This window comes from Poecilia reticulata, chromosome 8, assembly GCF_904066995.2.
Source record: "Poecilia reticulata chromosome 8, P_reticulata-male-v2, whole genome shotgun sequence".
Lineage (NCBI taxonomy): Eukaryota > Metazoa > Chordata > Actinopteri > Cyprinodontiformes > Poeciliidae > Poecilia > Poecilia reticulata.
In genome coordinates, this window is record NC_088837.1 from 24731490 (window position 1) to 24756241 (window position 24752).

At 39.4% G+C, this 24752-nt stretch overlaps 1 protein-coding gene and 1 long non-coding RNA gene across 4 annotated transcripts; one reads left to right on the top strand and one right to left on the bottom strand.

Moving 5' to 3' along the window:
* Window positions 1-271: 271 nt before the first annotated feature.
* Window positions 272-5544, bottom strand: rnf25 (ring finger protein 25). The gene is made up of 10 exons (XM_008416505.3): window positions 5335-5544; window positions 5053-5124; window positions 4589-4685; window positions 3791-3858; window positions 3645-3714; window positions 3485-3556; window positions 3028-3174; window positions 2859-2948; window positions 2265-2402; window positions 272-1054 (listed from the first exon to the last, which is right to left on the bottom strand). Exons 1-10 carry the CDS (start codon window positions 5349-5351, stop codon window positions 485-487), a joined length of 1341 nt encoding a protein of 446 aa, XP_008414727.1. The 5' UTR covers window positions 5352-5544; the 3' UTR covers window positions 272-484.
* On the top strand, window positions 5119-24311 carry LOC103469038 (uncharacterized). 3 transcript variants are annotated; one of them, XR_014088763.1, is made up of 5 exons: window positions 5119-5264; window positions 9184-9269; window positions 18797-18875; window positions 19165-19211; window positions 20373-24101. It is a non-coding gene; the product is annotated as an uncharacterized LOC103469038 (long non-coding RNA). The 3 variants fall into 3 exon arrangements; XR_014088764.1 differs by having other exon boundaries at window positions 23870-24101; XR_534292.3 differs by lacking the exons at window positions 5119-5264; window positions 9184-9269 and adding an exon at window positions 24130-24311 and having other exon boundaries at window positions 18315-18875; window positions 20373-23970.
* The last annotated feature ends 441 nt before the right edge of the window (window positions 24312-24752 follow it).

Consider the following 24752-nt stretch of genomic DNA (forward strand, 5'->3'; position numbering starts at 1 on the left):
TGTGCCACAGGTACAAAACACTGGAGTGAAATGGCTTCATCACCTCCTTGTGTATATCGGTTAGTCCTGCTAATGACCTAATTATTGTCCTCAGGTGGTGCAGCAGGACAGTGGCCCCCCCGGACTGGAGTTTGACACCCTGCATCGATGGAAACTATTGTTAATCTAATAAACCATTAGTCGACATCCATAATAACTTTATATATTTTTCAAAAACACTACTTTTAAATTGAATACACTGAACCAATAGAAAGAGACTACTGCACCAAACTGACATCCAGAATAGATTTAATTTATAGTTCTTTAAGCCGTTTGGCATCACATCACAAAGCAGCGACCAGCTGGACACAACTGGAGCGAAGACGAAAGTGCGTTGGAGACGGTTGGACAGGAGGCGGCGTCCAGAGTCCCTTCTGTCGCAGCGTTTTAATCTGTTGATGGAGGCTCGCGTTCTGGCGTTCCTCCACCCTCCGGTCGCCCTTTGTCATACCACCTCCTCTCTTCCCCGCTCCACCACCTTGTGCTGGAGGCCCCGGCCGTAATGGCCGCGCCGGGGCCCGCCGCCGCCTCGACTTCTGGGCCGGCTGTCCCGGTGCTGCTGCGGGGGCCCAGGAGCCCCGGTGTAGTGTGGGGTAGGCCGGTAGGGGCCCCTTCTTCTCCCTCGGTGACCCCTGGCTCCATCTTTTGGGCCCTCAGAGTCCAAATCAGTCGGAGGAACCCGTTTCTCTGGTTCTTCCCCCGACCCGGTCCGGGATTGCATCTGTTGGCCACCGTCTCCCAGGATCATCTGTGATTGGTCGGTGCAGTCTGACAGAGCAAGACGATCCAGGTGCTCTGTGATGGGGGGCCCCTGCCCAGGATGGGGTTTGGGTCTTCCTCCTCTTCTCGGCCCTCTGGCCTGGTTCTGGTGCCTCTGGGCCTGGAAGCCTGGGAGCTGGGACAGTCCGGGAACAAACCGCTCCGATCGGACGCCGGCTTCATCAGAGGAAGAGGAAACCGGGGGCGCGGGGGAGGCATCGACCTCCGGGTTTATGTTTTCAGCCACTGGAGGCGCCTGCAGGAAAAAACACAACCAGAACCAGAGGCAACTCAGACCCGGTCTGTTTACAAACTGTCCCAGAAGTTATTGCAATAAACAATATTGTTTCCAGACCGTTTTGAAGTAGTACAATATTCAATGCCATCATAATGCAAAAAAACTCTCAAATATCAATAAGCTTTCAATTCTAGTGGACATTTAACCCTGGAACTGGAATGAATACATTTTAAATATGCAAAATAAAAGCCAAGATTTCTGTCCTCCGCTTTTTGGTAGAAAAAGGGAAAAACGATGAATCATTGAGTTGGTTTTAATTTATTGTGCAATTAATTGATTTCAGAGCTTTTTTTCCTCAGCAGCTTCACACCTTCAGAAATCCATTTCACACGTTCTGTTTGTTCCAGCCAAACAGGAGATTCAGAACAAGAGGCGTCGCTAAAAAACCAGCTGAAGGCGTCAGCCACACAAATTAACAAATAATATAATCAATTCTGTGTTATCGATCTAATCTACAGTTGAAAACGACTAAATCTGATAATTTACTTTTGGTCAGGATAGTTCAGATTAGCTAAACGGCAGAAAAACTGGGGAGTTTTCTTTCAATTATTTTTTAAAAATCTTCTAATATGAATGTTTACGTTTCATCAGAGTTGAATTATTTCATCTTCAGAGGATAAACCTCCAGAAATTGGCGGCTAATAGCTTTTCATGATGCCTTTGTTGTGGCGCCGGCTTCTCTGAGCGGCATTTCAGCCCAGGCTGATGCATGGCTTGTTTTTTATTTTATATAATTATGGCCTGGTGTTTCTATACCAGATGCATCATTTCTTGGTGTTACAGCAGCTTTGCTAATTCTCAACACCTGATCATAGGAGGTAAAGAGAGAAAGATGTTTGAACTGAAAATTAACCCAAATGTTGAAGAAATAACTGAATCTTATAAGGCAACAGTTTTGCTTTGGCTGTGTTTTTTTTTTTTCAAAGGGCATAGTCAGCTATTTTTATGTAAATTTCTGAATTTTAATCATTTCGATTTTAAGAAATAGCAATTATTCTGATATGTAGCCAGTGAAAATATTAAATCTGACCTGAAACAGGATGTTCTTTTTTAGCGATTAACGTTCAAACAGTGAGGAAAAAACAGGTTATGTGTGTAAATATGTGGTCACTGACTCGGTTTTAATGAGACTTGATGAATTAATCAGGTGGCTGAACGTCGTCCCTACCTCCTGGATGTGGATCAGGAATCGGTTGGATTCCTCCTCCGGGTTGATGATCCCGCCGTTGCACCTCTGCTTCTCCAGAATCTTCTGGAGCTGACCCCACTTCCTCTGAAAGTCGGAGCCGATCGCCGCCTGATCGAGCTGACAGGAAACGGCCGTTAGACTCCTGACCGCTACGGTCAGCACATCGGCACAGAAATACGCAGACACACAGGAGAACATTTCCACAAAGAAAGGCTTACATCTTCCAACCAAAAACTATGATAATTTCTAAGATTGTGAAGTGACAAATTTGCAGGAAGTTCTTTAACTCAAGTAGGAAATCTAGGAGATACGATTAATTTTATAACCAAAACCAGTTGGGTGATTTTTTAGCACTTAGTCTGTTTTTGGAAGCAGTTGTAACCCAAATGTAAGTGCAAAATGTGTATTTTGCGTAATAGGTCGCCTATAAAATTTTTCATATTCCAACCTTTCAACATCAAAAAGTTTCCACGTTTTCTGGATAAATTTTAATCGTCTGTTGCCAAATATTTAGTGTCTTTTACCTACAATAACCCCAATGCTCCTGATTAGCTTCCTGCTAGCTGGGTTTACCTCAGGCAGCTCCGGTGCAGGAGATTTCAGAAGCTGGTTTCTGTCATACATGAGAGGCTCTCTGCAGACCGGACACACCACCGTCAGCTCCTGTCGGAGGAGAGTCCAGATTTAGGGAGGATTTTGATTAAACTGTTTGAGTTTTTCTGTCCAGCTGCAGGTATCTGACCTGAACGCTGCTTCCATCTCTGGTTTTATCCTCCTCCAGCTCCTTCTCCCTCTGCCGCAGCTCCCGCTCTGAGTGGACCACGTAGCGGCCGAGGCAGTGGGAGTGGAAGTAGTGGTAGCAGCTCGTCTTGGTGAAGGTCTCTCCCTCCTGAGAACCGAAAACGGGAATAAACTCTCATCAGAACTCCAAAAACACATTTTAAAAAGACATTTTAAATATTCAAAATAAAAAACCAAAATGAGCACTGAAATCTCTAAACAAAATTAATCCCTTAAAAAAACCGAAGACTTTTGTCATCCAGTTTTTGGTAGAAAGAGAGAAAAGAGAATAACAATAAATCCTGAAAATGGAATTTATTGAGCTTATTTTAACTAATTTATTGTGACGGCCTAAGCGAGCAAATTTAAGGCATCGGGTTGATGACCAGATCTAACCTTCAGAGATGGAAACGCCTTACCTTGAAACCATAAAGGCATATGACACAGTTCCCATGAGGAATATTGCTTTCAGTCAGGATTTCTTTAGCTTTCTGTGTAGATATAAAAGCAAATCAGAGATCAGAGATGACAAAATGTCTCCAATAATCTGATTTTTATTTAAAGCCGTTGTGTTCTGACCTCGATGAGTTGATACAGAACTGGAGAGCCGATCCAAGATTCAGCCTCCGACTGGAGACACTTCTGGACGCTGCGCAGAAACAATCACAGATTATTAAAGTCCGAGTCTCTGGGCTGCAGCGACGGCGGCGCAGGACAGTTTTTACCTGCTGAGTTTATCGTCGGAGAGCCCGCGTGGGTTATGGATGGAGATGAGCGGAGATGACGAGGGATACTGAAGAAATGGATGAAAGAAAAGACGTCAATCACCTTTAACACTTTCTGAACTAATGATGCTAATTAGCTTCATACATTTCATATTGTGAATGTAGTCAAATGGGGGAAATAGACTCTAGAAATTATTGTTCAGACAGCTTTGATGCCATCTAGTGGTCAATGTGTGAACTACATGTTAAAGCGTGCAGTGGGGCGACCACATTCAATTTTGCTGGTTGAACTCAGTAAGCATTAATCCTAAAGCAGATTCTGTAATAACCCAAAATTACTTCTTTAGATGGAATGGTGCTTTCTCTGTGAATAAGGAATGAGTAATATCATTATTAAGAAATGTAGAAATAATTAATTATGTGCATGTTTTATGACCATGCAACTGAGAAAAAGCTTAGAGTACCGTAATTGTATCTTCCAATATTTATCATAATGGGAAACACTGCAGGATGAAAACCAATTGTTCAAAAACACAACACATGGAAAAGTGCAGCATTTTTCATTATTTAGCTGCATTTAAAACCCTACTGTGGTTCAAACACATTTTGACTCAAAAATAATCAACATACTGAGTTTGAAGAGTTTGTGTCATTCCTTAAGTGCCATCATACCCAAATTTACACTAAAGTGGCTGCAATTTTCACATGTGATTGACAGCAAAAACAAACTCAGATTGGAGGCACAGAGAAAAGAGAGAAAATTCAGGAGTGGCTCAGCCGGGTGGGAGGTCGACGTACCTGCAGGTCGAGGGTCAGAGTCAGAGTGAGTCGGACAAACTGGGAGACGGAGTCCTCAGCAGTGGATGGATACAGAACCAGACTCACCTGCCAGCCCCTGCAGCAGCACAAACAAGACACAGGCCACAACCTTCAGACCATTTAATGCATCATAACGACTGGAAAAACCAATATTATGTTTTCTGATCTGAATGACCTGGAAAATACCGTCATAAAATTATATACCTGTTCAGCTCTTTGCAAACAACAGCTGACATATTGAAGCAATAAAGATTTCAAGTTCTGCTGCGAATGAACTTTGACCTGATCTCCAACATTTTCCTGATATACCTACTGTTTCTGGTGATATTTATGGATGATTAATAACATTCTACATTATTTTTTAGCCTTTTCTTTTATAACAGTTTATTCCATCAAAGGCATTATTTTCTGCCCAGATCCCAGCAGGACTGCTGCTTCCTCACCCGTCCTCTCTCCTGTCCACCTGCAGCTCCTCCAGGTAGATGGACTGCAGCACCTCAATCTCAGACTGAACCCTGTGAACACAAACAAACTTTCAGCTTGTTTACCGTTTTATTAACAGTAAAGCTAACCGGTTAGCTTCGCGTTAGCTGGAGGCTGCGGCATATTTCCAGGTATTCCCATGGAAACAACGACCAGTTTGGAGCTGGAAAAGGTAAAACAGGGTCTATCTCTGTCATTTGTAATCTGTGAACAAATATTAGAAATATTGACGGCAAACTCACTCGGACTCAGCTGCCATCGTGATGTTTCTGATGCTAGCTGGAGATAACCGGAAGTAGCCTCAGAGTTTCAGAATTATGGCTTCAAAACAAGAGCTAACATTACGTAATGATAACAGATATACTATTGTAGATGCTACACCGAATTAGCTTGAGAGAACCCGACCACAGTAGACGCATCTACCGGAGCTTTGCTGGAATCAATCTACAACAAAAACCCCGCCCCTTCTTGTCGTGTGGAACTAATGCGGCTGCGCGTCCGCCATATTGTGGGTGTCAAATTCGCTTTGACAACCAAGAACAGAAATGAATAGTGTACCACTTCTACTACAATGAAAATATATATATATTTGTGACATCTAAGATTAAGATTTTGCATCAGACATATAGACACATTAAACGTACTTTTGAGGTTGACATTTCTGCATAAGAAAATGTATTATTTTGTATTTGTCTGATGTAACATACTAATCCTTAATATAATATTTTAATTTGCTAGGAAGCAGAAAATCATCATAACAGAAATAGAGACTTGAAACATCAGTCTGTGTGGAATTAAATTATATGATGTCTTACTTAGTATGTGTGTGAGAGATGGTGTGTATAGCCAAGAAATAAGCAATCTACTTTTTCCTCAAAATACTGAATCTCTCACACCATTACAGTGTTTCATTTGCTTGCAAAATAAAATTTACTATAATCAAAATGACAATGTAACATTTAAAGATTGAAGAAAAATGAACAGTTTTACTAACCTTTTAAAACCTTACTTGGCAGTTGTTGCATTTTAGTGGTAAAGGTGTGTAAATACAGCTCTTGGAAATTGTGTTTTTGCACGCAACATCAAATTTAATCTCAAGGCAGTTTGCTGACAGGTCAAGTAGAATCCATATTATCCTGAATTAATTTAGTCCAGATTAATAGAATCCATTCATTTCAATAATATTGTCAAATTTATAATATATATGTTTGGTAATTAAATATCTATTACTTTTTCTGACTTTGCATCTATCTTTCCTACTGAGCAAGCACAGGGCAATGGTGGAAAGGAGCAACCATTTTGAATTGAAAATATCTCCAGCAGAATCAGAGAACACATCTGTGATAAGACTGAAAAAATATCCCATACAAGCCCCGACCTATGCTAAAGGCTAACATGACGCAGAGCTAATGTCTCCAGAAGCTCAGTTAGCGTTCCTGTGATGGTTAGTTGATTCTGAGCTGATTCTGACGGAGTAGCAGGAAGATGGAGGCTGTTTTCCTCCTCCAGTAGAAACTGCCTACTCTCTTACAAACTTTTCTGGTTACATAAAATCTGGAGCTCCAGACTGAAAGGGTGAGGAGATATTCAGCGATATTCAGACACAGGGGAACAGGAGACGGGAGGCAGCGGCATTTAAAACAGCGGATGCCGAGTGGGTGAAGATTGGCATTATGAGCGCGTTTGTGCTGCCTTCACTGCTGGCTGTGTAGGCGGACTCTCCATAGAAACCAGAGCTGGCTGCAACACAGATCAGTATGGAGTGTTGAGAGACGATTGCCCTCAAAGCTGGTTCCTCTTTTCTTTTCTTTTTTTCAAATGAAGCTCCAACTTTATTATTTTATTAGCTAGTTTCTTTCTTTTCCCCCTCATATTATGTGCATCTCCCCCCTGAGACATGTATCTCTGTGCAACTGGGGGACTTAAGAGGAAAGGCTTTCGCACACATTTTCTTTTTCATTCATTTGTCCTTAAAACCCATTTTCTGCTGTTTGGACTTTTTGGTGTTTTTCAGCGTGGCAGAGTCTAAATCTGGTGTCAGCTCTGGGAGGAAGTGGAGCAGAAAAGCTGCCTGGGAGCTGCACTTAATTTCACTTACTTCTGTCTGCCTGATGTTTTCTAAAGACAGAATCTCCTTCAGGTTTACTCCTACGATTCAGTCTGTGGTCAAAAGGACAAAACACACAATCAAACTGGAATAATTAATCAAATTAATTGCGATTAATCGATAATTGAAATAATTGTCAACTAATTTAGTAATAATTTCATCATTAACTGGAATATATAGACTCAAAAAAGGTTAGTGACTGAAAGAACAATACACCCAAAACAGTATTTAAGCCAAAACTGTACAAAAATATATACATTTTGCATTTAAGATAAATGAAACCTTTTTCTGTAAATATGTTCTACTCAGAACTTCTCTTTTAATCTTTTCGGATAAAAAAATGTCTTTTTTAAACTGATTAATCAGTGGAATTATTGATAGATTAATTGATAAGTTGCAGCCCTAAATCTGAGAAACTGAAACTTAAGATTGTCAAAAAAATTTTGCATTCTTCTTCTGTCATCATCTGTACAAACATAATTAATTTTAAAGTGCAGAGCTATTGCTGATAAAAGTTCCAGTTTCTTTTTTCTCTCATTGTTCAATCAATACTTTTGTTTAGCTGTTATTAAAAGTGGAGACCACTAGGAGGCACTAGAGAGACCAGGAAACTTTGACGGGAAACGAGAAAAATGCAAGACAAAAAATAATAATAATAATAATTTTTTAAAAATAAACAGCTAAGTTTTTAAATAGTTACAATAAATTAACATTAGTTAAAATAAGTATAACTTTAGCTTGGTTGCTAAATATTTAGTTTGGAAAATAAATATTTAGTTTGAAGCAACAATAAATAGAAAACAAAATTTGAGCTGCAAACTTATATTTATTTTAGTTAGTAAAATAAATATTACATTTTGACATAAATATTTAGTTTGAAACTAAATATTTAGCTTTCAAATTCAATATTTAGTTTAAAACTTGTAAGACTAACTTGGTGAAAATATGACTTTAAAAGCTTAACACTCACATTTTATAAAGCAAATTATTGCTGTTCCTTTTTTGCTGTGTAACCTTTCAAATAACACCCCATTCTTCTTCTTCTTCTTCTGATTTCAATGCACAGCAAAACATCAGATCAATACATTCATCCATCTATTGATTTTACTGATCATCAATTAATAAGATAAACTTTTGCTTTTGGTTTTAATCTGCATCACGCACTTTTTTCAGAGCATCCCAACAACCTGAGGGTCTCTTGGTGCAGTGTTTACTCCTGACCACATGGTGGCAGCACATAGCAGCACATTTAGCTTCCACTGACAGAATAAAGCCTTACTCGTGGCCTAGATTAGACTGTTGCAACTCCAGCAGAGGTGCCACCTCTGCAAAAGCTGTCCGGGCCTCTGATCTGCACCCAAACATCCGAGAGCGGAGGCGGGAACCGGTGGAAGAGAGGCAGGGAGCGGGAGATGTAGGCGGTGGAGAGGAAAAGATGTTCGGCTCCAGGAGGCTGTGTGGGTGTTTGTTGCTCTCGACGGATTGCAGGATGATCCGAGCTGCTGGTGGAGCGTTTCCACACCTGGCCTACAGCAGATCCCAAACATCCAGTCCTCCATCTGTCTGTTTAAAAGCCTCTCTAGCTGCAAATGGATGCTGAGAGCACTCAGACACCCGCTGATCTCTACATGTTAATGGGATTCAGAAACAACTGAGCTATAAAATTAGCAGTTTTTCATCTGTCTGCCTCTTTACGCGACATTTTAGACCTACAGTGCTCTGCAATGGAGGATCAAAACTGGTATATTTAAAAATAAAAGCTGAAATATATTTATTTTGTTTTCTCTTTACCTCGGTTGGTTAGCATCACACTATTTGGCTTCAATAAAGATGGCGAGGGGCTAATCAGTGAGCTGAAACTTTGCAGCTTCACTAGAAAATTATGCTATAACTCCTGACTTTATTAATTATGCTATTTCTCAAGCTTCTTACATGTGCTTCCTTCTCCAGTGGATGAGTTTTGATATCTGTCCTCTTGAACCAGGTGTCAGAGGGTCAGGCTACGTCTCCGGTTCATGAAGAGGTTTCAGAAACATCACATGAGATGAGAGGCGCCTCGGAGGGATTGCGGTGAGTTTATCTGTCCAGTCAGGCAGAGAGAGAGATCATCTGGCCTCTTCACCATATGTTGGTGTCCGCCATGTCAAAACAAATGGTTCAACAGTCATTTCACCCATTCAGTCCTGGTACAAATGACCTGGCCTTTACTAAGTACTGACAAGTCACGTTTCTCAGTATAGAAGGCTGTTCAAAGTGCTTTACTCAGTAGCCAATCATGAAACAAGCTAAAAACATCAAATTTTTGTCAGAAATCATCACCAATTAAATACTGATCGTTTCACTGAAGGCAACTATAAGCAGGGGGGAGGGGGGGGGGTGTTAGTGTTTTTTTAAGAACTCAGTGTTTTTGGCTGTTTTGCAGTTTTCTGGGAGTTTGTTACAGAAAACTTCTCAACACAAAGAAGCTGAATGTTGCTTCTCCATGTTTGGTTCTGGTTCTGGTTCTCCGGATGAAAATGTGTATTTGAGTAATGACAGAACTAGAAGACCAACTTTGTAACCGTCTTTATTTGACTCTGAAGATCCAGGTCTGAGCCAAGACCTGAACCTCGCAGCTTCTACCTGTAATAACTGAAGTTTATGAGCTTCTTGATAGCAGTTTCCGCTGCTAGCATGTTTATCCTGGTTGTATTTACCCAGAATACCTTGCACTGTAGTCCACTTCCTCCTTTTGGTGTGGCCGCTGGTCCACTTCATGTTCAGATATGACTTTAAACCGCACCAGAGTTCACTTCAACCGGATCAAGACCGAGTTTGCTTTTTGATTAAACATGGCTGATGTGAATCCAGTCTAAGAATAAGAAGCTGAGAAGATAAATTCAACCACATGTTAAGTAGAGAAAATGTCTTGTGGTTGATTGGTGTAAAATCATTACATAGTGATTCCAATAAATTATCCAAAATTAATGATATTTAGAAAACAGATGAGACAACTACGTTCTATAGGAACATTGTTGAGTTGTTTGGATGGTTGATCTAGATGATATTCATCATCTCTGAGGATTAAAACACTCATTATAGAAACCAACACTGATTGCTCTTCAGTTATTATACAGAACCGGAGTTTTAAATGCCTCTTGATGTTTTAAAAGAATTATGTAAAAAGTTCCTGAAGTCCTTGAATCATTCAGAGCTCTGCTGCCTGTTCTGTTTTAATGACATTCCTCTCTAAGTGACTCAGAAAAGCTCTTCATGATAATTCACCGAGGCGACGTGAGAGGCAAAGCGCCGCTGCCTTTCTCACCTCTTAATTGGTCAGTGTCACTTTCGCCCGGCATTCGTCTTCGTTCCCAAGGAAACAGCAAAGCGGTTTTCTCCCAGACTGCACCAGAGATGCTGGTTTTGGCTTTGCAAACCGCTTCAGAAAAGACTTTCTGCTGAAGATCACATCTCACCAGCATGTTTCCATTTTGTAACGCTGACCTGTTGCATCACGTCTCCACGGCTACCGACTCTCTGATGATGAGGCTTTTGTAACACACGAACCTGCTGGTGTTGCTGAGAGGAAGGAGCACCTGGAAACCTGCTGCTGAACTTTCATAACCCAGACCCCAAAAACAAGCTGCTTCCTCCCAGTGAATTTGATTTCACATCCAGAAAAAACATCACAACCCTCCTTCAAATACACACACACACACACACACACACACACACACACACACACACACACACACACACACACACACACGCACACGCACACGCACACGTACACACACACACCCTACCTCCCAAAACAAATGAAATCTGAACTTCACTGAAGGATCGACTGAAACTGGATGGATGGATGGATGGATGGATGGATGGATGGATGGATGGATGGATGGATGGATGGATGGATGGATGGATGGATGGATGGATGGATGGATGGATGGATGGATGGATGGATGGATGGATGGATGGATGGATGGATGGATGGATGGATGGATGGATGGATTTCAACAACACGTACTTAAAAATAATTTAAAAACCAAAAGTTGTACTAAAAAGATTTGTTTTTTGGTCGTCCCAGTCTTCCATATCCTTGACACCCTTGGCAGAGAGCCATATATATATATATATATATATATATATATATATATATATATATATATATATTCCAAAAAACCCAAATCTTTTTGATAAGAAACTCTTCCAGGAGCTTTTGTTTTACTTTCTGTCAGGTTGTCAGAGGAAATCACGTCCGGCTTTGTTAAAGGTGACTTACGCAACCAAGATGGATGACATCACCACGGCGTTCCATCAGAGAAGGCGACTCCCCACGGAGAGATCAGCGACTAACGAGGCTGATTAAGGAGGACAAAGTGTCTAAAACCCAAACATTGATTACAAAATGTCAAGTTTAGGTTCCTGCTTCATGTGTTCCGCTCGTACAGGAATCGCTGAGGTACATATTTATACTTTTACTGGATAGCTGTATGGTTATAATTTCAATTTTAAAAAAAATTCAACTTGACATTTTAAATAATCGGACAGATTTAAATCAATTTGAATGTTATTTTGAGACTTTGAGAAGAAAAACTTCTGCTTATTTTATACTAAAATTACTAAAATAAAATATTTACTTTTATGAGTAAAAATACTGTTAAAAGTACATATTTTCAAAAAGTTACTCAAGTAAATGTAACTAGCTACGACTCGACTATGATCCTGGGTAAAAACAACCAGAACAAACGTTTGTTTAGTGCTAGCAGGAGAAATCCTCCAACCGCCTAAATTTGACGCTTCTCCATTTTTCAAGTTTTGTGAAGAAGGAAGTTGCATTTGGTGTCTTCTTCAGGTCATTTCCTTTACTGCAGCGCCCCCACAGGCGAGGAGGGGAACTGGTTCTTCAAAGGTTTTGGTTGGTTTGAGTCTGTGCCAGGGCCGGTCCGAACTTTTTTATGCCTTATTTCCACATCAGCGGCCGCAGCGAACAACACCAAGATATTGACCTATTTGTGTGACAACTGAAAAAAACAATGTGGAAATTACTTTTTCATGTGTGGGGGGCCTTAAACAGCGGCATAACTCGCACACAACTTGGGCCAGCTACTTAAAAGTGAACCACAGCAGCTGGAAATGTAACAAATATTACAACTTTGATCCCCAATCGACCCGAATCTCCTGGACTATCAGGTGTGATTCTCTTCCCTCCGGCGGTGGGAGAGGTGAGCTCCAGACAAACATTTTGGGGGCTCAATGAGGAGGAATCCGGAGCCAAAAGGTGTGCGGCGTTGCTCAGGTTGATAGTGTGACACATGCCCTGATACCCTGAACTGCATTCCTGGTGCAGGAGGCCTCCAGCATGGGGGCTGCTGCTGTATCCCTGCCTGACTGATTTAATCACATTTAACGGAGGCTGCAAGCCGCGGAGCTGGATTAAAGAAATTCCCGGATGGGATTCTGGCTCTCACATGGCAGGACACGCTAGTTGCGCACATTTCAATCGATCTGGTGGAGTTGAAATCTTTGGAGCTTTCACCAGATTTGTAGAGTAAAAAAGTAAAAGTACTCGAGTATTTATCTTTCTGAGGACGTTTTGTTTTCAGAGAAATAGCTGTACTTTCTGAACCTTACATTTTTACAAACATACATGATGAAAAAATGATGAAGGAAAAAGTCCACAGTTTGCACAAAAAGTGTTTTATAGTGTCTGTGATTCAGCGTTCAGTTGGATGCAACCAAAGCAAAGCAGCAGAAGAAGAACAGACTGCAGCATGAGAAAAACAACATGGATGGAGACTTTAAGCTGAGTAACGTCCCAAACAACAGAGGAAACGTTCAAACATTCTCCATTTAAAAGATTCTTCCACGATGTCGGCTCAAACTTTGATCAGTGACGAAAGCACTGAGTTTGGTGCAATCTCACTTTGGTTTGAAGAAAAACTTACCATATCAGGATTTTAAAATATTTCTATTGAAAAAAGTTATATATTTTTTATGACTAGATCTTTTAAAGTATTTTAGGCTTATCTGAAGTCATTTTGTATTTTTGCAGGTGAACATTACACTACAAAACTGAAAAGTTACCTGAAAGTTAGTTTTGTTAAAGTGTAATAAGATTTTTGCACTAGAAACCAGACCAAATATACTTAAGATTTAGCGTTTTCGCAATGTACTTTTTACGTTTTGTACCTAAATATCAAAACTTGTACTTTTTTTTACTTCTACTCTTTTAAAAGAATTCAACATATACTTTTACAAGACTTTTTTTATTTTCATACAAGTATCTGTGCTGTGTGAAGTAGAAAATGTGAGTACTTTTGACTCTCCTGCTCATCCGCCTGTTTATCCGGCTCCGCTCCGCTTCCCAGCAGAATCCTGCTCCGGGTTTTCTCTCCAGCTTGTTCCCTACTTTGAAAGTAGGTCACTGTTTGCTTTGTATTATTCAGCAACTGGAATGATTGTGCAGTGAGGGTTCTTGACTGTGATCCTGGTGACATGGCAGCAGCTCGGCGCCCTGCCCAAACTCACTTCATATCTGCCATGGAAAAGGGGGACGGGATTTTCCCCTTCAGCTCGGCTTCCTCATACCTCAACTGCAACCTCAGTGCCTGACAAACAGAGGCAGAAACAGAAGCAGAAGGTGTCAGAGTGCACGCCCTGGGGTCATGAAAGGCTTAACCACTGCAGAGGTGAACAAATGCTGAGTTCAGTCTGACTGTGTAGATCCAGAATACCTGCCCCGCTGCTTTTGATCCGACTGAATTCATGCTAAGTCCGGGCCGGGATCCGTACCTGGAATGCAGGGCTGTTGCATAACTCAGAGGACTTTGGATGACCCCCTTGGTGATGCACGTTTCATCCTCTTGCTTTGATTCCACTTATTTATTCCAAAAAGGACACAATATGCAGCTTTGTCTGCAAAAACACCAAATATTACCAAGTATTTTTGGTCTAATTTTTAGTGCAAATAAATGAGTACACTATAAGTTACATAAAACTAATTTACAACTCTGCTTTTTTTAGTGATTTATTGGCCTCGACGACATAAAATTGGCACTAAATTTCAATTTCAAGTTGAGAAAATATAACATTATTAGATATTTGAAGTATTCAGCAAAAACACTGAATCTTACCAAGCATGTGTCTAGTTTCTAGTGCAAACATCTTTTACACTTCATAAAACAAAACTAACTTACAAGTAACTTTTCAGCAAGAAATAAAACTTTGTTTTAAGTCAGTAATTCCAACAGTGCAAAAATCTTAGTTCACTTGAAATAAGACAAAAATAACTTGCAAGTAACTTTCCAGGAGCTTAAATAAATAAATCCTTAATATTGCTAGAATAAAAAAATGCTAGATCCGCAGCCAGATTAGTTTATTTATAATGTTTAAGTGAAATAATCTGCCAGTGGAACTAGTACTTTTAAATCCACATCAATAAATGATCGACTTGCAGTTTAGTTTGACTTATTTCTAGTGTAATAAGACATTTGAACAAGAATCTGGGCAAATATACTTAAGATTTTGTGTTTTTGCAGTGTGGATCTCCATCAACTCTCTTTTCTCAAGAAAACGACGTGAAACCACATTCTGAACTGGGATGTCATCAACAAAGAATGAGTGGAAAAAAGGCAACCGCAGCCTCCTGCTGCAGAAAAACACCTGAAACTCTGCTTGGTTTCCTAAATTCAGACAGAAAAATTGATTTAAATGTATCTGCGTATACACTGAGCTGCATTAATCCATGTAAATAATCAATATCGTAATCAGTCTGATGTTTTTTTTGAAGGAACTAAATATATTTCTCCATATAAGGTTAAATTATCCTTGATAAAATAGGTTATGCTATCATTTTTATTGGGAAAACTTGTTTTTCTTCTAATTATTTAATTAAGTGAAAAGAAACTTAAAAAACAAACTACTACTGTAACAAGGAGGAAAAGAAAAGAATAATATCTATTAAATTGGTGTTTAGTGGTGTGATAGAGCTAAAAGAAAGCAAAACATTATTTTAAAGTTTCATAAAAACGCCACATTACGGAGCAGAACGCCTTACTGCAGTAAAAATAATAAAATGATAAATAAAAAACTTCCACTTGTAGAAGACCAGGGAAAAATACCTGAGGAACACAAGGAGACAGACAGAGATCATTTATGCTACGTCCACATAGCAGGTCTTGATGCTCAGTTCTGAGTTTTTGCTGAAATGAGATTTTTGATCTTTTACATGTTTTTGATTCATTCACAATAAGACATATTTTGTATTTTAACTTTCAACGATCATGAACTGCAGAGGGGTTTTCTATTATTCACAAGGCGACAACATTGTGAAATGGAGAGTTTGTTACTGAACTGGGAGGAAGTTGATGAGGAACTGGGATGTGACGGACAGGAAGTAACTGGAGAAATGTCAGAAACACGGAAACGGAAATGCAAAACAAACCAGACGACCGACATACAGGAGACACAGAAGCAACAAGGAAGTAAAAGACGGATTTTCAGACTAAGATTGTTACTACAGGGAGAATAAAGACGTTTGAAAAACAAAAATCCGAAGAAGAACCACCCTGATGGGAGCGGCTGGTTCCTCCGGCCCGGTTGATGTTTGGATCCAATCACTCGGCCTTAAAAATGTCTGAGTGGCGCTGAGCTCATCGGAGGCGTGGAGGAAAAAACAAAAACAAACTTTGCTGGAACTTTACACAAAAATTAGGAATAAATTAGATGTTTAGAAACACGCATCACAATCACATCTGGGAAATTCATCCGATTTGGTTCTGCTCTGGACAAAAAAAAAAAAAAAATCCCTTCTGATTTTTTTTCTGTGTGTTGTGTGTAGCCCCAAGTATGGAGGAAAAATACTGGGAAAAAAAGAAAATAAAAAATTTTATCTCAGCATTCTGGCTTTAATTTCAAATTTCAGATTTTTTTTCTCAGAATCCTGACTGTAATCTCAGCATTTAGACTTTAACCTCATGTTTCTGACTATTTTCTCAAAATCCTGACTTAATAGCAGATGAACACTGTGATGTCATGACATGACAAAACTGCCTCTGGCCAAAAACTCAATTAAATTAATCATGTTCCTCCAGAGAGTTTGTCGTTTTCCTCCACAACTCGCTTCTTGGTCGTTGAAGCTGGTTCCTCCCATCAACTTTAAAGTCAGAAATCTGAGATTAATGTACGTTTTTTTTCCAAGTGGCACTAATCTCCTTCCATACCCAAGTCCGCATAAGGTTATTGTTATGAAATAGATACATAGAAATGTTGAAAATGTCTGGTTCTGCTCCAACTTGGCTACTTCTGGTTGTGTGGTTCTCTTTCTGCTGATGGACGACGTTGGGTTTCCGTCATCTGCAGGAAGATGCAACAAATCTGAAGGTTTTATTCAAAGAAACGACGGGAATGTTTGGACAAAACTTTCACAAAACAAGAAGTGCAAAACTAAAGTTTTCCCCTCAGTTTTAGACATTTGTAAAGCTGTATCCTGGGGACTAAACCCCCAGGATAATTACACAGCTTTTTGTGTTTGTTGGCTCTTCTGTGGAACTTTGTCCAATCTGTTGAGCTCAAAATAGCCCCAGTTGAAAGACCGTAATTCCAGTTCCAGTCAAGGTGGGGCTCGCATTGCAGAATATTCCAGATTCTGTTTTTTTTCTCACAACTTTAAGTTTCACTGCACATTGCTTAAGTATTCACACACTTTACATGTTTCACCTTTTGCCACCCCAAACATCTGGGCAACAAATCAAAGTAGAAGAAAAAAAGGATGCGTAGTGAAGCACATTTATTACAAATAAATATCAGAAAAGTGTTGAACTGAGAATCTGAGGTGATGTTCACAGATGTTCTTCACAAACTGTAGAAATAATAAATAAAACTTATTTTTAATCTTTTAGTTACTGGACTAACAATTTAGAGCAATCTGGGTGAAGAAAAGAAAAATGATAAATTCTCATATTGTAAATTAATTTAATGAATTTGGCCAATTTGTAGCTCTATAGAAAAGGGCAGGTTTATAGAATATTTTTCTCCTTCCTGCTCCCTTTTCACTCTTGTAAAATAAATAATCTTAGAGTATCTTCATGAAGCGAAGATAAAATCTGTGAATAAACTGATTGAATATTTCCTGATTTCAGCATCATCGCTTAGAAAAATGCCTTTTTGAACCCCATAGAAACCTCTTATAAACGACTGCACTGTAAAACAACGAGCCGCTTCAGTTACAAATACTCAAATTAAACAGAAAAGTGTTTGACTGCAATTAGGAGCCCAATCAAAACGCTTCACTAACAAGCAGAATGAAAGGTGCATTATGTCTCCTTCCTTCTTCAAGATGGGAATTCATTATTTTTTCCAGCAGCTGCAGAAAATAGAAAATGTCTGCTGATGTGAAGCTGCTGATGTGAAGCTGCTGATGTGAAGCTGCTTCCTGCTGCGACCCTGATGACCTTTTCATTTCCTCGTTAGGAGATTTCAGACGATCCCAGGCAGGACTTCATCTGGCTCTCTTTTAGCCTCAAGCTTTCTTCTTTCCTGACTTTTAAAAATGATTAAAATAAAGGCAGAGTAACACAACCTGTGGATCTGGAGAAAAAACACGTTGAGCTGCTCTAAAACGTTTCTGTGGTTTTATTTTTAACCTGAAGTGAAACGGCTCACCCAACAGGTTCAGGTGTGTCACAGAGAAATGCAAATAAAACATGACGAGCGTAAAACATAACTTTAGGTTTTTAGCTGAGATTGAAAGAAAGAAAACATTAATGGTTTGGTTTCATGCATTTGTTACTTTAAGGCAGAAATGGTTTAATTCTTTAATATTAGCCTCCAGATTATCCAAAATCTCGCAGCAAGAGTTCTGATGAGACATAAAAATTATTTTTCTGATGTATTTTGTCTCTTATTGGCGTAGAAAAAAACCCTGACCTGTTTATTCTTCTTCTCAAAGCAGGAAGACGTTTATCTTCAAAATCTGAAGGAAAGAGCTTCAAAACCAACAAATTTCTCCACATTTTTATAGCACTTTGTCAAATTTGAACAAACAAAACAACATTTAGCTTGTTAAGTCATTTAAAGGGGCGGTATTGTGTATTTTCAAGGCAGAAAATAACATTTTATAATGCTATTAAGTAACTATGTTACCTTCAGTTGCTTTAAAATGACTTAAAATACATTTGAGTTAATTGAAATTTTGTTTCTGTCTCTTTAAGAAGCTCCTACTCTTTAGCACATCGTCACATCAATGCGCCTCATTATGCAGGTGTTTGCTAGTATAGAGGAGCTGAGGGGAAGTAGGCGGAGCTTTGTGTGAGCAAGTGTTTTTTGCGTAGCCAAATGGTTTCCATGGAGACTAAATGACCCTCAAACATGCATGAAAGAATCAAAGCAACATTTTGAGCATGTTTTTGATGAGGGAATAAGATTATAACATGATGTAAAGCTGAAACAACACCGTCCCTTTAAGGCTCCGGCTGCTTCTTGGCAGCAGCAGGAGCTCAGGTGTTTTCAGCGGGAACATTCGGCCCACGCGGCCTTCGTTCTGAGACGCTCGGCTCACAGCTGAGGTTGTAACAGCTTCTGTTCTCTGTCTTGTTCTCGGCGGGGAACAACAGGAAATCATCCACGGCGTCCCGCAGAGCGGCGGCTCTGTCACACCGGCTCTGCTCAGGAGAGACGACTGTTTCTGATTCGGTAAGGTTTGAAGGATTCAAGCCGTCTTCTCTCAAACACAAACATTACATTCATAATTCTATGTCTTTGTAGTTTCTCGTTACTTTGTCTATTTTGACATTTAAGCTGTTGTTATTTTGCATATACTGTAGATGTCGTATTAAATCAGACCTTCTAGAATTAGTAAAATACCAGAATAATGTTTGAAAGTCTAACTAGTAGCTTACATGCATTTATTTAGAGTTTGATAAAGTTACAGTGTAAACTGCATGACTTTAAACTTACATTGTCTGGATTTTCTTCTCACCAGAGTTTGCTGGGGTTTGGGCCCATTCCTCTCATTACTGGTTAAACTGGGTAAGACTGACTCACAAACACATAAATCTCCTCTGTTACCATGGTTACCTTGAAAAAGTAATCAGTCTACTGATCACTGATCCTTTAAATGCAATGTTTATTTCTTGTTTCACAACTGGTGACTGAATGATGTCCCCAACTGTCACTTTGTTTCTGAAATAGAGTATACAAATAAACTTTAATTTTGGCTTTAATATTCACTTTTTACACATTTTTATTCTTCTATTTGGGTCTCTGCTGCTTCTAGAAACAATCCAACCCTTTAAAAAACATCCAGTTGTTTTTTGTTTTTTTTTGGTGTTCGGAAGAAAAGCTGTCTAAAAAACCTTCAAAATATGACCAGAATTATGGCAGTTGCCTAGCAACCGAGCCCAGCCTGTCACCTAGCAACCGAGGCAGAGTTCCAGCACTTTTAGTAGTTCTTTCTTCGTAAAACGTAAACAAAATGAGCGGTGTTAGTTTTTAGCAGTTGTCGGATTTCTGTTTGGTTTTTGGCAAAAAAAAAAAACAAACCACGAGACATAAAGTGTTTTCAAATTTATTTAGGTATCGACTGAAAAATGAAAGAAACAGATTTGGTCTTTATTTGAAAAATGCTTCCTGTATTTATCCAAGTTTGGCAAATTCACGATTTGGTTGCGGCAAAGTAACAGACGTGGATCTTGCAGGAGAAAGAAAAAAGTCTGTTTAACTTAAAACATATATTTTGTGTTGTTGCCAATATTTTCTGTTGTAAAAATATTTTTAATCTAACTAAAAAAATTGTCCAGTCAAAAAAAGTTTCCATTTAAATCAGAATTTTTGCTTATATACTGTCTGCCATGTGTTTTACATGTTCATTTCCTGTTTTTGCCACTAATAAATCCCACGAATGCCATTTTCATTTTTATTTTGAGTGAATCGTGTGAAATAGCTTTCAGCAAATTTTACATTTATGTAAGAAGATGAGAGAAGACACGAATATTTCCTGGTGGAATATGTTTTATTTCAGACACACTCCTCCGTTTCCTGCTGAACAAAATCCTCCCACATTGCAGTGAATGAATGTAGCATCACTGGAAAAGACAAAAATAGTCGTTTTATTAAAGTGGAGCTGACCGAGCCGCTTGAGAAAAGCTGCTGGGTGAAAAACTCCTTTGTTGTTGTTAATTTATCCTGCAGGAAGCAGACAGAGAGCAGCCAGAGCGAGGTGAGCAGCCACCTAATTAAGAGGTGACTGACTCAGAGGCGTCGACCAGAAGACGTTCAAGCTGCAGAGTGAACTTCCTTCTGATCCTGGGAAATCAGCAGAGGCGATGTTGCTTAGAAACAGAAAAACATCACGTCTCTGCGGCTTTAAATGTGATGAATGTGACAAGTAAAACCTCAACATGAAACTCATCTTTGTGTTTCCTCTCGTCTTGACCCGATCTCCTAAATATGCTTTGTCATCACATTATTTTAGCTTCACACGCAATGACATGACAGCATTAAGATCATTGCAGTCGACCAAAAAACTGACATTAATCTCAGATATTTTCGTGAAAAACTTGAAAAATTCTGAGTTTCAGAATTCAAATATTTGCAAGAAAAGAATTCAGAAATATTGAGATTAAAATAAACTTTTCTCTTGTTTTTTACAAAAAGGACATTTTTGAGCTTCAAATGTTGAAAATTTGCAAGAAAAAACTCTGAAATTTTTAATTTAATCTCAGAAATATTTTAGAGAAAACATGGAAATTCGTAAGTTTTAGAAGTTGAAAAAATGCTTGAAAAAACAGGAGATTTTTAGATTTAAATCAGAAATTTTCAAAGGTCAAACCTTTAGGACTTCTCACGCTCATTCTTTTTTTTTTTTAGAATAAACATTTAATTTAACTTATTCTGTTGACTTATTGACTATTGTGTTCTTTAGTCTCATTATACTGTCTATTTGTAATTATTAATGAATTAGATTCTATTCATCACTGCGCAGATTTACAGCAATATCAATAACTTCTATAGATATTTTATTGGCCGTACTTAAATTTTTTTAATCACATCTTTTTAAAAGCTACTTACTTTGAAGTTAACCAATCATTGAAGAGTCTGTTTCAGCCTTGGAAGAATCTCTGGATGTTTAGATTAATATGCAGCTGCATCTGCTGAAAGTTCACATGATGTTTTGAGCGGATCGGGTCACGTGTGTCTGTCGTGGTTTTTGCGTCCAGTGAGGCTACAGGAACATTTCCTAATCCCTCATTACTGGTGCAGTAACGTAGAACCAGCTGTCGCTCTGCTGTGAAAACCAAACCGAAACTCAAAACTATATTTATGACTTCATATTTGTGCAACTCTTTGTGAACTTTGTAGTTTTATTGACCTACAGAAACCTCTGACATGCTCATTTCCAGGACACCCGGGGATTTACTGAGTAATCCTCCAATCAGCTCGTCAAACTACAACCAGTCTGCTGAGTCTGGCCTCCTTAACACAGAAATGTTGTTTTTTGTTGTTGTTGTTTTTTAAGTTGTTGACCATTTTTGCTTTGCATCCACGCAAAAACAGTTTTTTACGGAAGACGATTAGGGCCACTGAAAAAAAGAAAAAAAAAATCTGAACTATTTTTTTTTTTTTTCAATGGCCCTAATCCTCTTCCGTAGTTTTTAATGGACAATTTTCTTTCTTAAAAGCGCTCATGCATTAGCCAAACCTGGAACCTGAACTAAAACCTCAAATGCGCCACACACAGCAAAAATGGCCGACTAGTTTTATAATCCGACACGAATAATCTGAATTTTGCTGTCACATAAAAGACTCTACTCACGTTTATTGTTCGCCGTTCTTGTTTTCTTGTAGTATTTAACACTAACCTCATGTAGCAACTTCACCTTTAGCGCCATCTACAGGTGTGGGGGAGTAAAAACAGCATCTTGGAACATTCTCTGTGCTTTTCGACCTTTGAAACGCTGCGCAGATTTCCAAAAGTTTTCAACTTTTCAAACTCAGAAATTTTCCATGTTTTTTCTAGAAAATGTTCTAGACTAATCTAAAATATTTCTGAGTTTCTTTCTAGCACATTTTCAACTTTTCAAACTCAGAAATGTCCTTGTTTTTTTTCTAGACAACTTTGGAGATCAATTTCAAAATATCTAAATTTTTCTAGCAAATTTTTGACATTTCAAACTTAGAAATTTCCTTATTTTGTCTAGAAAATTTGTGAGATTGATCTCAAAACCCGTTCAGGCTCTGATATGCCGGGTTGATTTTACAGTCATAGCAACAGATGCTGTTTTCAGTCAGAGAGCGGCCTATGCTTCACTAAACTTAGCTGAATAAACTGGATTCTCTGTTTTCTGTGAATGAATAGATCCAATTAGCGGAAACCCAGTTAGGATGCTTGGCCCGCGTTCACATTATATCAGAGCCTGCAGCATGGAAACTTCATGGACTCAAACTGGAGTTCTGCCAGCGGTCGGATTAGTGAGAGCATGCAAACACGGTTAATCTTTAGTGTTCATTCATTACGTTTCGCAGCATCACACAAGGTTCGCTCCTCTGGATATGAGTGGACAACAGTGGAGAATGATTATGTAACCTCTGATGATCTGTCCAATCAGAGACCTGAGAGGCAAATCAGGTGAAATGCTGAAGGATCATCAGTTTGCAAACATGCAACTACAGCAACTAGGTGTATTATTTAGTAATAATTCAGTTCTGAGTCGGTCCAAAGCATGTGCAAGTTAAGTGGCTGCTTAACTTGAGCACAAAGCTAGCATGACTTAAGATACCAGTGAATAACACAAACAAATACTGTAACACATGGAAAAACTATTTCCATGTTATTTTTATGGCTGTTCCACACATAATAGGCTGATTTCTTCCTGCTGCCATTGTTGCAAATTTAGTATTTATTAGCTGATGCTACTTTAAAATTGTTAAAATAATAAAATATATTTTTTTAGTTCCTTTAAAGTTAAAATCAACAGCCATAATTACACTGGTATGATGTCAGCTAATTACAAATGATGCTAATGATAGCAGGTACGCTACACACAGATCTGGTGTTGACATTTTGGTAGGGGGTCCCAAATGAAAACCTGCTTAGGGCCCCAAAAAGTCTTGGACCGGCCCTGGTTCTGGTCTGTTTTTCTCACCTGCATCATGGCGGTTCTGGCTTCTTTGTTCAAATTTCTCTCTGACATAATGTTGGCCACAGAAGAGCCTATTAATGGAGAACATGGACTACATAATGGTGCATCCCCTGGTGTGTATAATTTCGGTCAGGAGGACAGAGTGTGACGCTCCAGTTAGCGCTGCCGTGTCCCTCTAAAGCTTTCTTTATACAAGCAGGGATGTTTTCAAACTGGGCTTTTCTTTCATGATCAATCAGCTTCACTTGATTACTTCTAAGTAACTCCAAACACGAGTTTGATCCAAAACTGTTAATTAAATTCCAGCTCAACCAGAAGTCGATGTGTGGGATTGAAAAAAGATCCTTGAGTTGGCAAGTCTGGAAATGTGGCCTGTCATTTTGATGAATAAATGAGCTTCATAATCACCAGAACAACACGGTTTCAGTTTCACGTCTGAGCTGCATCCAGTCGGCGCATCAGGCTTGAATCACGACCAGGCCGTCCCAACGCCAAAACCTGAAATGGAAATTCTCACTTTTGATGAAGTTTTTCTGTGTTCTGCAGGTCAGAAACATACGGGACGAGTTGGACCCCAGCTGGAAACGAAACGTTAAATCTGAGTTCAGAACGGCAACGTGGAGCTAAACGCTACGAGCAAATAAAGTGTAAAGTGACACTTTTCTCCATGTTTAAGCTAAAAATTTTGTTTGGCGCTAAATATTTACACTGTCATGAATTGTGGTTAGTTAATGTGCACTGTCCTAATAAATAAAATCCAGATATTTTCAGCTCTGCAGCATCATCTTTATCTCCTTTCTGCTCAGATTTATTCCAGATCCTCCTGCTGCTAAAGTGCAGGAACCATCGGGGATGGATGGATGGTTGGATGGATGGATGGATGGATTCTTCCTCTTGTTACTCTCACATCGTAGTCATACCTCCACCTCGCTGCAGCGGCAGCAGCTTCACCCTTCACCTGGCGTTAAGCGGCGGCAGACAGCGGCCTCTTAACGAGGCGCTCTGCTGCGTCCAGATTGTTTGCACTCCATGTCATGGAAAAAATGAGGCCCAAATTAAACGTCTCTGCTCGGGCCGCACGGATGCCCATGTTTCCCTGCAAGAGACTTGGAAGTGGAAACACAGGGAACCACAACAGCAACACAAAAAGAGAAAAGAATAAACAGCAGGCGGAACGTCAAAACAGAGAATCTAAAAATTGAGAACAGAGAGAAAAACAAGATAGGTGGGGAGGCAGAGCTCATGTGTGGGGAAACGTGTCGGTCCACGCTGACAGCATGTGACTGAGCAGACAGCAGCGGTACGGAGAGCGTGTGTTTTAGTCTGTCTGCCCTTTTATGGCCAATCCTCTGCAGACAGAACCATGAGCAGTGTGGATGAAACTCACCCAGAATAAAATCAAACCAGGTAGCTTACATCCACCCAATCA